At 50.0% G+C, this 16,545-nt stretch overlaps 1 protein-coding gene across 1 annotated transcript in view; it reads right to left on the bottom strand.

The window, feature by feature from the left end:
- Nucleotides 1-16,545, bottom strand: part of LOC144598346 (dedicator of cytokinesis protein 2-like) — an 894,447-nt gene that overhangs the window by 210,737 nt on the left and 667,165 nt on the right. The window contains exon 29 of the mRNA XM_078408406.1: nucleotides 10,620-10,714. Within this exon, the coding sequence (XP_078264532.1) occupies nucleotides 10,620-10,714 (95 nt within the window). The remainder of the gene's footprint in view (nucleotides 1-10,619; nucleotides 10,715-16,545) is intronic.

The following is a 16,545-nucleotide window of genomic DNA, read 5'->3' on the forward strand; positions in this document are numbered from 1 at the left end:
CTGTTTCCGCGCTGTATCTCTAAACGAGACTCTTCATTTCAATGGCCGCATCCCTTTTCCTACCTCATCCAGCCAGTTAACCCCTCAGATCTAAAGGCATCAACAGCTGCGGGGAGAAGGCAGGAGAATGGGGTTGAGAGCGAAAGATATATATCAGAATATTAAGAATAAGGGGTAGGCCATTTAGAACCGAGATGAGGAAAAACTTTTTCAGTCAGAGAGTTGTGAATCTGTGGAATTCTCTGCCTCAGAAGGCAGTGGAGGCCAATTCTCTGAATGCATTCAAGAGAGAGCTAGATGGAGCTCTTAAGGATAGCGGAGTCAGGGGGTATGGGGAGAAGGCAGGAACGGGGTAGTGATTGAGAATGATCAGCCATGATCACATTGAATAGCGGTGCTAGCTCGAAGGGCTGAATGGCCTACTCCTGCACCTATTGTCTATTGTCTATGTCCCATCTACACTAGACCCACATGCTGCGTTTGGCCCGTATCCCTCCAAACCTGCCCTATCCATGTACCTGTCTAAATGTTTCTTAAGCGTTGCAATAGTCCCTGCCTCAACTAACTTCTTTATTGTTTTGTATAGTTTTGACATACAGCGCGGAAACAGGCCATTCAGCCCACCGAGTCCACGCGTCGACCAGCGATCCCCGCACGTTAACACTATCCGACACACACTGGGGACAATTTTACAAGTCAATTAACCTACAAACCTGTACGTCTTTGGAGTGCGGGAGGAAACGGCAGATCTCGGAGAAAACCCACGCGGGTCACGGGGAGAACGTACATACTCCGTGCAGACAGCACCCGTAGTCAGGATCGAACCCGGGTCTCTGGCGCTGTGAGGCAGTACCTCCACCGCTGCACCACTGTGCCTCCGGCAGCTCGTTCCATATACCCACCACCCTTTGTTTAAAAAAGGTTATGGCGGGACTGTCGTATGTTGAAAGACTGGAGCGGCTAGGCTCGTATACACTGGAATTTAGAAGGATGAGAGGCAATCTTATCGAAATGTATAAGATTATTAAGGGGTTGGACACGTTAGAGGCAGGAAACATGTTCCCAATGTTGGGGGAGTCCAGAACCAGGGGCCACAGTTTAAGAATAAGGGGTAGGTCATTTAGAACGGAGATGAGGAAAAACCTTTTCAGTCAGAGAGTTGTGAATCTGTGGAATTCTCTGCCTTAGAAGGCAGCGGAGGCCGATTCTCTGAATACATTCAAGAGAGAGCTAGATAGAGCTCTTAAGGATAGCGGAGTCAGGGGGTATGGGGAGAAGGCAGGAACGGGGTACCGATTGAGAATGATCAGCCATGATCACATTGAATGGCGGTGCTGGCTCGAAGGGCCAAATGGCCTACTCCTGCACCTATTGTCTGTTGTTACCCCTCAGGTTCCCATTAAATATTTCCCCTAAACCTCTGCCCTCTGGTTGCCGATTCCAAACTTCATGAAAATGTGTTGTTTTCGGAAGCAAGTGAGTGATGTACTATTTGTTATAGCGAAACTAAAAAGATTGGCAAATTGAAGACGTGCACTGAAGTGTCAATGGTGTTACAATGAAAACGCATCAATCAAATCCTCACAGCAGAAGGCTTACCTGTGCACACATGGAACAGGCCATCAGCAGAGTGGGACACCGGGGTTATGAAGTGCAGTGTGCAGTTGGGAGGTCATGTTACGTAGAGCCATAGAGTCAGAGAGTCATTGAGCCCTTCAGCACAACCTGCCTACCCAGGCCAACAATGCCCCAGCTAGACCAGTCTCACCTGCCTGTGTTTGTGGGCCATATCCCTCCAAACCTGTCCTATCCATGCACCTGTCTTAACTGTTTCTCAAACGTTGGGATGGTCCCAACTTCAACTACTCCTTTGGCAGCTCATTCCACACACCCACCACCCTCTGTGTGAAAAAGCTGGATTCCTATTACATCTTTTCCCCTTCACCTTAAACCTAGGCCGTCTGGTCCTCGATTCCCCTACTCTGGGCAAGAGACTCTGTGCATCTACCCGATCTATTCCTCATGATTTTTGACACCATGAGAAGATCACCCCTCACCCTCCTTCACTCCAAGGAATAGAGACCCAGCCTACTCAACCTCTCTATATATAGCTCACACCCTTAAGTCCTGGCAACATCCTTGTAAACCTGACCTTGTACAAGGACATTGGTGAGGCCACATTTGGGGAATTGCGCAGGAAGAAATTGCAGATGCTGATTTATAGTGAATATAGACACAAAGTACTAAAGGTTCACCAGATTGATCCCTGGGATGGCAGGACTTTCATATGAAGAAAGACTGGATAGACTCGGCTTGTACTCGCTGGAATTTAGAAGATTGAGGAGGGATCTTATAGAAACTTACAAAATTCTTAAGGGGTTGGACAGGCTAGATGCGGGAAGATTGTTCCCGATGTTGGGGAAGTCCAGAACAAGGGGTCACAGTTTAAGGATAAGGGGGAAGTCTTTTAGGACCGAGATGAGAACGTTTTTTTTTCACACAGAGAGTGGTGAATCTGTGGAATTCTCTGCCACAGAAAGAAGGTAGTCGAGGCCAGTTCATTGGCTATATTTAAGAGGGAGTTAGATGTGGCCCTTGTGGCTAAAGGGATCAGGGGGTATGGAGAGAAGGCAGGAACGGGATACTGAGTTGGATGATCAGCCATGATCATATTGAATGGCGGTGCAGGCTCGAAGGGCCGAATGGCCTACTCCTGCACCTATTTTCTATGTTTCTATGTTTCTAATTCAGCGGGTCAGGCAGCATCTCTACAGAAAAAAGGACGGTGACATTTCGGGTCGGGACCCTTCTTCAGACCCTATTGTGTTCAGTTTATTCTCACCCTGTCACAGGAAAGATGTTGTTCAGCTGGAAACGGTGCAGAGAATTACGAGGATGTGGCCAGGATTTGAGGGCTTGGGGTGTAGATAGAGTTTGAGCAGGCTAGGACTTTATTCCATGGAGAGCAGGAGGATGAGGGGTGATCTCATAGAGGTGCGGAAAATCACGAGAGGAATAGACAGGGTAAATGCAGAGTATTTAACCCAGTGTACGGGAATAAGGAACCAGAGGACAAAGACTGCTGTATTTCGGCGAGACCAAACGCAGGCTCGGCGATCGTTTCACTGAACACCTCCGCTCTCAGCCCGTCTTAACCGACCTGATCTCCCGGTGGCTCAGCACCTTAACTTCCCCTCCCATCCCCACACTGACCTTTCTGTCCTGGGCCTCAGAGTGAGGCCCAGCGCAAATTGGAGGAACAGCACCTCATATTTCGCTTGGGCAGCTTACACCCCAGCGGTATGAACATTGACTTCTCTAACTTCAAGTAGCTCTCTCTCTCCATCCCCTCCCCCTTCCCAGTTCGCCCGCCAGCCTTACTGTCTCCAACTACGTTTTATCTCTGGACCGCCCCTCCCCTGTCATCAGTCTCGACCCGAAACATCACCCATTCCTTCTCTCCAGAGATGCTGCCTTTACACGCTGAGTTACTCCAGCATTTTGTGTCTATCTTTGACATAGGTTTAAGTTGAGGGGGGAAATATTTAACAGGTATCTGAGGGGCAATGTTTTTACACAAAGGGTGGTGGGCATACGGATTGAGCTGCCAGAGGAGGTAGTTGAGGCAGGTATGAAAACACCATTTAAACGACATTTACATAGGTAGAAAAGGTTTAGTGGGATGCTAGACCGAGTGGATCCATCGGCCCAAACCTCTCCTGTAATGGTGCAGCACTCTCTCCTCCCCCCTTCCCCTCCCCCCTTCCCCCCTCCCCTCCCCCTTCCCCTCCCCCCTTCCCCCTCCCCCCTTCCCCTCCCCCCACTCCATCCCCTCACCCCCTTCCTCCCCCCTCCTTCCACCCGCCTCCCTCCACCCGCCCTTTCGAGGACAATAGACATTAGGTGCAGGAGGAGGCCATTCAGCCCTTCGAGCCAGCACCACCATTCAATGTGATCATGGCTGATCATTCTAAATCAGTACCCCGTTCCTGCCTTCTCCCCATACCCCCTGACTCCGCTATCCTTAAGAGCTCTATCTAGCTCTCTCTTGAATGCATTCAGAGAATTGGCCTCCACTGCCTTCTGAGGCAGAGAATTCCACAGATTCACAACTCTCTGACTGAAAAATAGATAGATTTAAACTTTAAAATGTGAATAGCTTTAAAAACATAACACCGATTTCAATGAAACTTCTTCCATTAGCACCAAAGGGACGACGGTGAGTAAGGTGGGCCTAAAATTGTCGCGCTATCGTGTGCCGCTTTGGGTGTAGTTCAGGAACAAACAAAATAACACACGAGAGTTTTAGTATCTAGATGGTGCCAAACGCGGGCAGGTGGGAGTAGCGTAGATGGGGCAGCTTGGTTGGCATGTGGAAGCTGGGCCGAACGGCCAGGCTTCCACGCCGCGTGACTCTACGACTCCGAAAAGACTGCTCTCGGAGACGCCCAAGTTTATCTTGCAAGACCACTGGTGGCGAAAGCACACAAGTAGAATATTTCCCCCAGGTCCATTATCTTTCTGACAGATAACACATTGTACGGCTGGAGGAAAATAAAAAAAGTACAAAAGACGATTGGAACTCGGGAGAGATGGTGACAAAAACAGCAGCAGCCCAATAATAACTTCCAAGCTCGAGGTTCATTTGTCAAGATAAACTGGGTCTGTCAAGGATCTGGGCTCACTGATAACACTTTTTTTTTTCAACAGGGAAAGCTGAGTCCCTGAAATGAAAATCCGTGGTCAGAGCACGAAACTCAACAACAGGGAAAGAAAGATATTATTCCAGTTTTGGCTGCGCACTGGACCCTCCCCTCCCCCCCCCCCCCCCACCCCTCCTACCTCCCCCCTACCCCTCCTCCCTCCTCCCCCACCCCTCCTCCATCCCCCCCATCCCTCCTACCTCCCCCCCACCCCTCCTCCCTCCCCTCCCCTCCCCTCCCCTCTTGTTCTTTGGACAATCTTGTTTCCCTCTTCTTCTTTACACACCTAACCGATCCAATTTTTCTCACCCGTGCCCTTGGCTTAATAAACTCAAGGTCACTCGGAAGATGAGGAATTTAGTTGAGTTCAGAGATACAGCGCGGAAACCGACAATTCGGCCCACCGAGTCTGCGCCGACTCAAAATGGTGGAGTAACTCAGCGGGACAGGCAGCATCTCCGGAGAGAAGGGATGGGTGACGTATCGGGTCTGAAGAAGGGTCTCGACCCAAAACAATAGACAATAGACAATAGGTGCAGGAGGAGGCCATTCGGCCCTTCGAGCCAGCACCGCCATTCAATGTGATCATGGCTGATCATTCTCAATCAGTACCCCGTTCCTGCCTTCTCCCCATACCCCCTGACTCCGCTATCCTTAAGAGCTCCATCTAGCTCTCTTTTGAAGGCATTCAGAGAATTGGTCTCCACTGCCTTCTGAGGCAGAGAATTCCACAGATTCACAACTCTCTGACTGAAAAAGTTTTTCCTCATCTCCGTTCTAAATCGCCTACCCCTTATTCATAAACTGTGGCCCCTGGTTCTGGACTCCCCCAACATTGGGAACATGTTTCCTGCCTCTAACGTGTCCAACCCCTTAATAATCTTATACGTTTCGATAAGATCCCCTCTCATCCTTCTAAATTCCAGTGTATACAAGCCTAGTCGCTCCAGTCTTTCAACATACGTCAGTCCCGCCATTCCGGGAATTAACCTAGTAAACCTACGCTGCACGCCCTCAATAGCAAGAATATCCTTCCTCAAATTTGGAGACCAAAACTGCACACAGTACTCCAGGTGCGGTCTCACTAGGGCCCTGTACAACTGCACACAGTACTCCAGGTGCGGTCTCACTAGGGCCCTGTACAACTGCACACAGTACTCCAGGTGCGGTCTCACTAGGGCCCTGTACAACTGCACACAGTACTCCAGGTGCGGTCTCACTAGGGCCCTGTACAACTGCAGAAGGACCTCTTTGCTCCTATACGTCGCCCATACCTCCTCTCCTGAGATGCTGCCTGACCCGCTGAGTTACTCCAGCATTTTGTGTGTACCAGAGGAGGGAATTTTGTTTAGTTCAGTTCAGAAATACAGCACGGAAACGGGCACTTAGGGCCCACCGAGTCCGCGGCCGACCAGCAATCCCCGCACACTAATGCTCTGCGACACACGTGAGGGATGATTTACAGGTCGACACAAAATGCTGGAGTAAGAAGATGAGAGGGGATCTTATTGAAACATATATGATTATTAAGGGGTTGGACACGTTAGAGGCAGGAAACATGTTCCCAATGTTGGGGGAGTCCAGATTCAGGGGCCACAGTTTAAGAATAAGGGGTAGGCCATTTAGAACGGAGATGAGCAAAAACCTTTTCAGTTAGAGAGTTGCAAATCTGTGGAATTCTGCGCCTCAGAAGGCAGTGGAGGCCAATTCTCTAAATGCATTCAAGAGAGAGAGCTAGATAGAGCTCTTAAGGATAGCGGGGAGCTCTTAAGGATCTATATGGGGAGAAGGCAGGAACAGGGTACTGATTGTGAATGATCAGCCATGATCACATTGAATGGTGGTACTGGCTCGAAGGGCCGAATGGCCTACTCCTGCACCTATTGTCTGTTGTCTATAACTCAGCGGGTCAGGCAGCATCTCGGGAGAGAAGGAATGTGTGACGTTTCGGGTCGAGACCCTTAGTTCTTTCCTGCACAGGGATAATTTACAAATTTACCAAGCCAGTTAGCCTACCGACATGCACGTCTTTGGAGTGTGGGAGGAAACCGGAGCACCCGGAGAAAACCCACGCAGGTCACGGGGAGAACGTACAAACTCCGTACAGACAGCGCCCGTAGTCAGGGTCAAACCCCGGTCTCTGTCACTGTAAGGCAGCAACGCTACCGCTGCGCTACTGTGCAGCCCAAAATCTCTTCAGTCGGACGGTAGTGAACAAAATCAGCTAAAAACTCTTGCCCCGAATAGGGGAATCGAGAACAAGAGCACATCGGTTTAAAGTGAGGGGGAGGGAGATTTAATAGGAACCTGAGGGGTGACTTTTTCACACAAAGGGTGGTGAGTGTACGGAACGAGCTGCCGGAGGAGGTAGTTGAGGCAGGTATTATCGCAACATTCAAGAAGGATTTAGATAGGTACAGATAGGACAGGTTTAGAGGGATATGGGCCAAACGCAGGCAGGTGGGACTAGTGTAGATTGGGCATGTTGACCGGCATGGGCAAGTTGGGCTGAAGGGCCTGTTTCCGCTCTGTATGACTCTAATCTGTGCAATTCCAATCGTCGCGACTTAGGACGTCCACCTACGAACGCACCTACGACAACCTACGACCACACAGGCGAAAACCGACGACAACTGAAGTCAACCTACGTCTACCCGCGACAAGCTACGACAAGCTACGACCGTGTCGGCGACAACTGAAGGCAGTTCACGTCATTTTGGCCTCCGGTTTTGGCGCCGGTACCTGACGCCGGTTGACGTAGGCAGTCGCCAATGGAATTCAACGAAGTCAGCACCGGCGACAACCTACGACAGCGCCCCCGTCAGGAGACGTCAAGCTACGACCATTGGCGTCAAACCAACAGACGCCGAAAAATGTTAAACATTTCAAAATCCAGCGACGACCGGAAAAACGCTACGACTCTTTGGAGACGACTCACGACCGTACGGGCGACACCCCGGCAACCGTGTGGCGACAGCCTAGTCGCCTGTAGTCGTCTAAAATATCGCCTGAGTGGGACAGGGGCTTTACAGTGCTATTTCTACCATACACTTCTATTCCTTGGACGATCAAATATTTACCCACCTTCACTTTAAATGGTTCTAATGATCCAGCTTCCACCTCAGAACCTTGTGTTGACGTGGTATTGGTTTAATAATCACGTATCCCAAGACACAGTGAAACAGTGAAGATACAGCCTGCTCCCCAGTCAATTCATGGTGTGTTTGAGTACAATCAAGCTGAATCAAGTACAACAGTCAAAACAAAGAGAAATGGACCCGAGTGTGAAATATCATCTTACAGCATTATAGAGTTACAGTTACAGAGAAAGTGCAGACTTTTTGATAACCAGGACCGCAATTGGGTAGGTTGGAAGATTTATAATTTCAACTTCCAAAGGGGGAACCTGGTGTGGGGGGACAAGAGGGACCTGTGGCGGTGGGGGGGGAGGGGGGGGGGGGGGGGGTGTATCACAAATAACTGCAGATGCTGGTACAAATCGAAGGTATCACAAAATGCTGGAGTAACTCAACGGGTCAGGCACCATCTCTGGAGAGAAGGAATGGGTGACGTTTCGGGTCGAGACCCTTCTTCAGACTGATTTTATATCTGCTGCCCATTGGTTAATGGGAGAAGTGGGAATGACCAAAGTATAAATGGTGTGGGAAGGAACTGCAGATGCTGGTTTAAACCAAAGGTAAAAGCCCAAACTGCTGGAGTAACTTAGTGGGTCATAGAGTCATAGATTGATACAGTATGGAAACAGGCCCTTCAGCCCAAATCGTCCATACCATCCAACAATGTCCCAGCTACACTAGTCCCACTTGCCTGCGCTTGGTCCATATCCCTCCAAACCTGTCCTATCCATGTACCTGTCCAACTGTTTCTTAAATGATGAGATAGTCCCAGCCTCAACTACCTCCTCTGGCAGCTTGTTCCATACACCCGCCACCCTCTGTGTGAAAGGCAGGGTCAGGCAGCATCTCTGCGGAAAAGGAATATTTGACGTTTCGGGTCAAGACCTTCCTCGGTCTTCTGAGTCTGAAGAAGGGACTCGACTCGAAACGTCACCCATTCCTTCTCTCCAGATATGCCGCCTGACCCGCTGAGTTAGTCCAGCATTTTGTGTCAATCGTTGGGTATAAATGGTCCTCGATTATATTGGCTGCTCTGCAATATCTTGCAGTGTTGGGCAGAGCTATCACCAAACCAAGCCGCCATGCATCCCACTAAGCCGTGTTCCACAGTGCATGTGTAGAAGTTGTCCAGAGTCATTCCAGCCGTGCCGATCTTCCCCAGTCTTCTGAGAAATTTCTCTGCCTCGATCTTTCAGACAAATCCTGGCTCTGAGCAAACCTTTAATCACCTGCCCGAATACCTCATTGTAACTAATGTTAATTCCATCTGCTTAATGATGCTCCCGCTAAATGCTTGGTACTTGAAAGACAATGAGATAGAGGTGAGTTGCTTTTTTTCAACTGAAGTTTTTTTCAGTCTGAAGAAGGGTCTCGACCCGAAACGTCGCCCATTCCTTCCCTCCCGAGATGCTGCCTGGCCTGCTGAGTTACTCCAGCATTTTGTGAATAAATACCTTCGATTTGTACCAGCATCTGCAGTTATTTACTTATACTACCAGTTGCTTTTTTTTGTTGTTCATCTCACTTTCAAATCATTTGCCATTCTGAGCTCAATGACTGAGCTGTGTGTATCTGCCAGAGCTCAGCTGAAGGCCCTTAGCTTCAGGCTGTGAATCAGCACATTGAATGGAAATGATAAACTGCCTCTGGCTCAACATTGCAATTTTAAATTATTGCAATAACGTTTGAGAACATATTGCAGGATAAAAGGAGCGCACTTGAGTAATATTAAATGCAGGGAAAAGCTATGCTGCGGGCAATAAACGGTTTGAGCTGCTCCAATGGGTCGGATGGGCCTAGGCCCCAGGCCTGCCCAAGGTTACCCGCTGCATTGCATTCTGGGATGCTTCCAGGGCTGACAGTGCCAAGTCAACCCTGGGGCCATGGGCGCCAGTTGTATACTTTGCTTCTGCGCTTGTGTAGGAAGGAACTGCCGATGCTGGTTTACACTGAAGATAGACACAAAATGGTGGAGTAAGTAATTCAGCAGGACAGGCAGCATCTCTGGAAAGAAGGAAGAAGGAATGGGTGACGTTTCGGGTCGAGATCCCTCTTCAGACCTGAAAGGAGAAATGAACTGAAAGGTCTGAAGAAGGGTCTCGACCGAAACGTCACTCCTTCCTTCTATCCAGAGATGCTTTCCTGTCCCGCTGAGTTAGTATTTTGTGTCTTGCCTTTGCACTTGGAGTTATAGAGTCATACAGCATGGAAACAGGGACCTTCAGCCCAACCTGCCTGTGCTAACCAAGGGCCCCATCTACACTAGTCCCCATTGGACATAGAAAATAGGTGCAGGAGGAGGCCATTTGGCCCCTCGAGCCAGCACCACCATTCATTGTGATCATGGCTGATCATCCACAATCAGTAACCCGTGCCTGCCTTCTCCCCATATCCCTTGATTCTGCTAGCCCCTATAGCTCCATCTAACTTTCTTTTAAATTCATCCAGTGAATCGGCCTCCACTGCCCTCTGTGGCAGAAAGTTCCACAAATTCACAACTCTCTGGGTGAAAAAGTTTATTCTCATCTCATTTTTAAATGGCCTCCCCTTTATCTTAGACTGTGTGGCCCCTGGTTCTGGACTCCCCCAACATTGGGAACATTTTTCCTTGTCCAGTCCTTATAATGTTACATGTTTCTATAAGATCCAAAGAGGAAGCTGGAAGTGGGATGTGGCCCTTAAATGTACTTCCCACCGAGGTAGGAATGGAAACTCCACGATGCAAGGAAGTTGTGAGGACCAGGACTCAGGCCCCTCTCAAACCCACCAGATCACTGACCTGTTCTGTACCATGCTCATCACCATCCAGTCGGGCGGATACACGTTCTTGCCGATGAGATCTTTAAACAAGATGAAGGTCTCCATCAGGAAGTCCTAGAAAGATACAGACCTGTCAAAGTGAGTCGCAGGAACACAGGACAACACTTTCACTACAAAACACATCGGGCTTCCAACAGAATGTTTGAATTGATTTGAGTTTCACCTTTGAGGCATTCCATGGGAAAACACATATCTCCCTCCCTCCCTCTCTCCCTCTCTCCCTCTCTCTCTCTCTCCCTCCCTCTCTCTCTCCCTCCCTCTCTCTCTCTCTCTCTTTCTCTCTCTCCCTCCCTCTCTCCCTCCCTCCCTCCATCCCTCCCTCCCTCCCTCCCTCCCGTCCCTCCCTCCCTCCCTTCTCTCTCTCTCTCTCCCTCCCTCCCTCCCTCCCTCCCTCCCTCTCCCTCCTCTCCCTCTCCCTCCCCTCTCCCTCCCCCTCTCTCTCTCTTTCTCTCTCTCTCCCCCTCTCTTTTCCCATTCAAAAGACAATAGACAATAGGTGCAGGAGGAGGCCATTTGGCCCCTTTGAGCCAGCACCACCATTCAATGTGATCATGGCTGATCATTCACAATCAGTACCCATTCCTGCCCTCTCCCCATAATCCCCTGACTCCCCTATTCCAAGGAATTTATTGAACAATTGCATATTACAGTGTGCCAAAAGTACATAACCGCTCAATGGTCACAAGGCATCAAACAGTCATTATAGTACAACAGTGTCATCTTTATTTACAATGCCCTCGACCCCCTGGACACGCGTGTTCCCTCTCCAGGACACGCGAGCACGGACATAGGCCCGGTAGAGGGCCAGGCAGCCGACTCTGATGTGACCAGCGACCGCCCGCTGCCTGGACCCCTGAACGACCATCTTGGCCAGACCCAGGAGCGCAAACCAACAGGGGGATCCCACCCTCCTGATCGTCCCCCACCCTCCCCCCTCCCCACTCCCTGCCCTGTGCTCACACACCAGGATCGTGGGACTAAAATCCAACCAAAACTTGAGGAGCAACCCCTTCAGATACCCGTACAGGGGCAGCAACCTCACACACATCCGTGTACACGTGGAACACGGACTCTTCCTCGCCGCAGAAGTCCCAGGCGGCCGGCGAGTCCGTGAAACCGGCCTCAAAGGTTTATTGAACACCACGGCTCGGTGCAACACTCTCCACCCCAGGTCCCCGATGTAAAGGGGGAGGACTCCCTTGTAGAGAGACCCCCACTGGGGACTGCCCCCTGCCGTCAGGTGGCAACACGAACCGCCAAGGCGAATCCGGACGGAAGCCGAGGGCGAGGAGGTGCAGATTTAGATTTAGATCAGAGATACAGCGCGGAAACAGGCCCTTCGGCCCACCGGGTCCGTGCCGCCCAGCGATCCCCGCACATTAACACTATCCTACACACACTAGGACAATTTTACATTTGCCCAGCCCATTAACCTACATACCTGCACGTCTTTGGAGTGTGGGAGGAAACGGAAGATCTCGGAGAAAACCCACGCAGGTCACGGGGAGAACGTACAAACTCCGTACAGACGGCGCCCGTAGTCAGGATCGAAGCTGAGTCTCCGGCGCTGCATTCGCTGTAAGGCAGCAACTCTACCGCTGCGCCACCGTGCCAACGTGCAGAGTGTGCAGGAGCAACCTGTACAGTAAACGTCTCTCCGCATCTCCCTCTCTCTCTCTCTCTCCCTCCCTCCTCTACCTCCGCTCGCAGCTCATTCCAGATACCCACCACCTTCTGTGTGAAAACGTTGTCCCTCCGTCTCCTGTTAAATGAGTCTCCTCTCACCTTAACCATCTATACACTAAAAACTCTCCGTTTGTTATCTTGTTTGTGACTGAACTTCAGCCAAACGGAACACGATAGCATGACAATTGTAGGCCCACCTTACTCACCATCGTCACTTTAGTGATAATGCAAGGCAGCTTTATTGAAATCGGTGTTATATTTTTAAAGTATTCACATTTAAAGTTTAAAAGGAGGGGAGGGGGAGGGGAGGGGAGGAGGGAGGGAGGGGCGAAGGGGGGGAGTGGGGGAGAAGGGAGAGGGGGTTTGAGAGAGAGGGGAGACGACAGGGTGCTACACCAATGCAGGAGTGGTTTGGGCCCAACGGGTCCACTTGGTCTAGTAGGTCCTAAAAAGGCGAAGCTTGAAAGAGCCACAACAGGAAGAGCTTCTTCCCCTCCCCCCCCCCTCCCCCCCCTCCCCCACCTCCCCCCCTCCCCCCCTCCCCCCCCCCTCCCCCTCCCCCCCCCCTCCCCCCCCCCCCCCTCCCCCCCCCCCCCACCATTGACTCCATCTACACCTCACACTGCCTCGGGAAAGCAACCAACATAATCAAAGACTTGTCCCGACCCGGTCATTCCTTCTTCTCCCCGCCTTCGTTGCCCTCGCCGCATTGATGAGCCTTGGGCGCCCAACACCCTGTCTGTCGCCGGTTTGTGGTTTGTCCCTCCTCGGACCACTGTCGGTAGGTACTCACCACTGCTGACCGGGAGCACCCCACAAGCCTTGCCGTTTCAGAGATGCTCTGACCCAGTCGTCTGGCCAGTACAATTTGACCCTTGTCAAAGTCGCTCAGGTCTTTACTCCTGCCCATTTCTCCTGCATCCAACACGTTCAACTTCAAGAACTGACTGTTCACTTGCTGCCTAATATATACCACCTCTTGACAGGTGCATTGTAACAAGATAATCAATGTGATTCACTTCGCCTGTCAGTGGCCATAATGTTTTGGCTGATTGGTGTATATTCCCCTCGTTTTTGTTATACACGTGAATTTAGAATTTGCGGAGAATTAAAACATGGGATTCAATGGATATTTTTAAGGCAGAGATAGATAGATTCTTGGTCACTATGGTAGTCAGGGGTTATGGGGAAAAGGCAGGATAATTGGGTTAGGAGGGATAGATAGATCAGACCTGAAGGGCCGAATGGCCTAACTCTGCTCCTCTAACTTATGAATTTATGAAGGAATGAATGTAGGATTAGTGGACATTGGTGGTTGATGGTTGGCTCACACATGATGGGCCGAAGGGCCTGTTTCAATGCTGTGTCTCTCCAGAACTATTGGGGGCATGCACCGTAGGTTCGCGAGGTTAATTCCCGGCTTGGCGGGACTGTCGTACGTTGAAAGACTGGATCGACTGGGCTTGTATACACTGGAATTTAGAAGGATGAGAGAGGATCTTGTAGAAACATATAAGATTATTAAGGGATCGGGCACACTAGAGGCAGGAAACATGTTCCCGACGTTGGGGCAGTCCAGAACCAGGGGCCACAGTTTAAGAATAAGGGGTAGGCCATTTAGAACGGAGAGAAGAGGAAGGCCTTTTTCACGCGGAGAGTTGTGAATCTGTGGAATTCTCTGCCACAGAAGGCAGTGGAGGCCAATTCCCTGGATGCTTTCAAGTGAGAGTTAGATAGAGCTCTTAATTGATAGCGGAGCCAAGGGGATATGGGGAGAAGGCAGGCACGGGTTACTGATTGTGGATGATCAGCCATGATCACATTGAATGGTGGTGCTGGCGCGAATGGCCGAATGGCCTCCTCCTGCACCGATTGTCTAATGTGTATTGTCTAACTCTATATACACCGATGCTGACGATGGTTAGTAACTTATATTCAGCAGTAGGCTTCTCAACATCACACGTTGCTGTGAATGACCCATTTCGATTTTTAGAGGGGAAGGCAACAGAGACCGGGATCTGCATTCGTCTTTACGTACTGTACTCTTGGGTGCCGAACGCTTGTGATTAATTTTAGCATCCCTTGAACTTTTGCATAAAGAGTCACTTGCCGGGGGATCAATTGAAATGTAATTTAAAAGAGAACAACTCCCCTCGGAAAGGCTGCACTGGAAACCACTGTGATGTTTTCCCGCAGATTAGACCGTGGTGATGTAGATTTATACAAAGCTCCACGCTGAGTACAACTCGAGCAGCAGAGAGGGCCGGTGAGCAGGCAGGGAGGGAGGAGGGAGTGCCCGGCCTTGACGGGGGAGGGGGCCGCTGGAGGTCCTGCAGCGGCCCCCTGGGCTCGGCTGGACCGGAGAGAACGAATCCTATTCTGTGGCTAGGACCCCATTCAAGTGTGCATCATGTGCTGAGTGCAGAGCTCAGAGATGTGTGCTGTCCATCCGTCCGAAACACAGAAACATAGACAATAGGTGCAGGAGGAGGCCATTCGGCCCTTCGAGCCAGCACCGCCATTCATTGTGATCATGGCTGATCATCCACAATCAGTAACCCGTGCCTGCCTTCTCCCCATATCCCTTGATTCCACTAGCCCCTAGAGCTCTATCTAACTCTCTTTTAAATTCATCCAGTGAATCGGCCTCCACTGCCCTCTGTGGCAGAGAATTCCACAAATTCACAACTCTCTGGGTGAAAAAGATTCTTCTCAATAGACAATAGGTGCAGGAGGAGGCCATTCGGCCCTTCGAGCCAGCACTGCCATTCAATGTGATCATGGCTGATCATTCTCAATCAGTACCCCGTTCCTGCTTTCTCCCCATACCCCCTGACTCCGCTATCCTTAAGAGCTCTATCTAGCTCTCTCTTTAATGTATTCAGAGAATTGGCCTCCACTGCCCTCTGAGGCAGAGAATTCCACAGATTCACAACTCTCTGACTAAAAAAGTTTTTCTTCATCTCTGTTCTAAATGGCCTACCCCTTATTCTTAAACTGTGGCCCCTGGTTCTGGACTCCCCCAACATTGGGAACATGTTTCCTGCCTCGAACATGTCCAACCCCTTAATAATCTTATACGTTTCGATAAGATCCCCTCTCATCCTTCTAAATTCCAGTGTATACAAACCTAGTGGCTCCAGTCTTTCAACATATGACAGTCCCGCCATTCCGGGAATTAACCTAGTAAACCTACGCTGCAGGCCCTCAATAGCAAGAATATCCTTCCTCAAATTTGGAGACCAAAACTGCACACAGTACTCCAGGTGCGGTCTCACTAGGGCCCTGTACAACTGCAGAAGGACCTCTTTTCTCCTCTCAGTTCAAAATGGGTCCCCTTTATTCTTAGACTGTGGCCCCTGGTTCTGGACTCTCCCAACATTGGGAACATTTTTCCTGCATCTAGCTTGTCCAGTCCTTTTATGATTTTATACGTCTCTATAAGATCACCTCTCGTCCTTCTAAACTCCAGTGAATACAAGCCCAGTCTTTCCAATCTCTCCTCATATGACAGTCCCGCCATCCCAGGGATTAACCTCGTGAACCTACGCTGCACTGCCTCAATAGCAAGGGTGTCCTTCCTCAAATGAGACCAAAACTGCACACAACGCTCCAGATGTGGTCTCACCAAGGGCCTACACAACTGCCGAAGGTCTTCTTTGCTCCTGTACTCAAATCCTCTCATTATGAAGGCCCCTGTTTTACCTCTCCATGGATGCTGCCTGACCTACTGAGTATTTCGAGCATTCTCTGCCAGTATTTACAGTGGACTGAACCCTGAGTAAAATTATCTCTAAGGAATAGGTTAGTTCTGACCGCCAGACCTTGCAAATGGATGTCAAGCTATCCAGAAGGCAGTGGAGGCCAATTCTCTGAATGCATTCAAGAGAGAGCTGGATAGAGCTGTTAAGGATAGCGGAGTCAAGGGGTATGGGGAGAAGGCAGGAACGGGGTACTGATTGAGAATGATCAGCCATGATCACACTGAATGTTGGTGCAGGCTCGAAGGGCCGAATGGCCTACTCCTGCACGTATTGTCTATTGTCTATTGAAGTCTTTAGGTTTACCAGGATAATTCTGATATATTAAACTGGGATTACACTTCTATAAGCAGGAAAGATTAAAGAGAGATTTAACAGGGGGTGTTAAGGGGTTTTAATATTTCCTAAACTGGCAGATTGGTACACAGATTGTAAGTA

The sequence above is a fragment of the Rhinoraja longicauda genome, chromosome 1, assembly GCF_053455715.1.
Source record: "Rhinoraja longicauda isolate Sanriku21f chromosome 1, sRhiLon1.1, whole genome shotgun sequence".
Classification (NCBI taxonomy): Eukaryota; Metazoa; Chordata; class Chondrichthyes; order Rajiformes; family Arhynchobatidae; genus Rhinoraja; species Rhinoraja longicauda.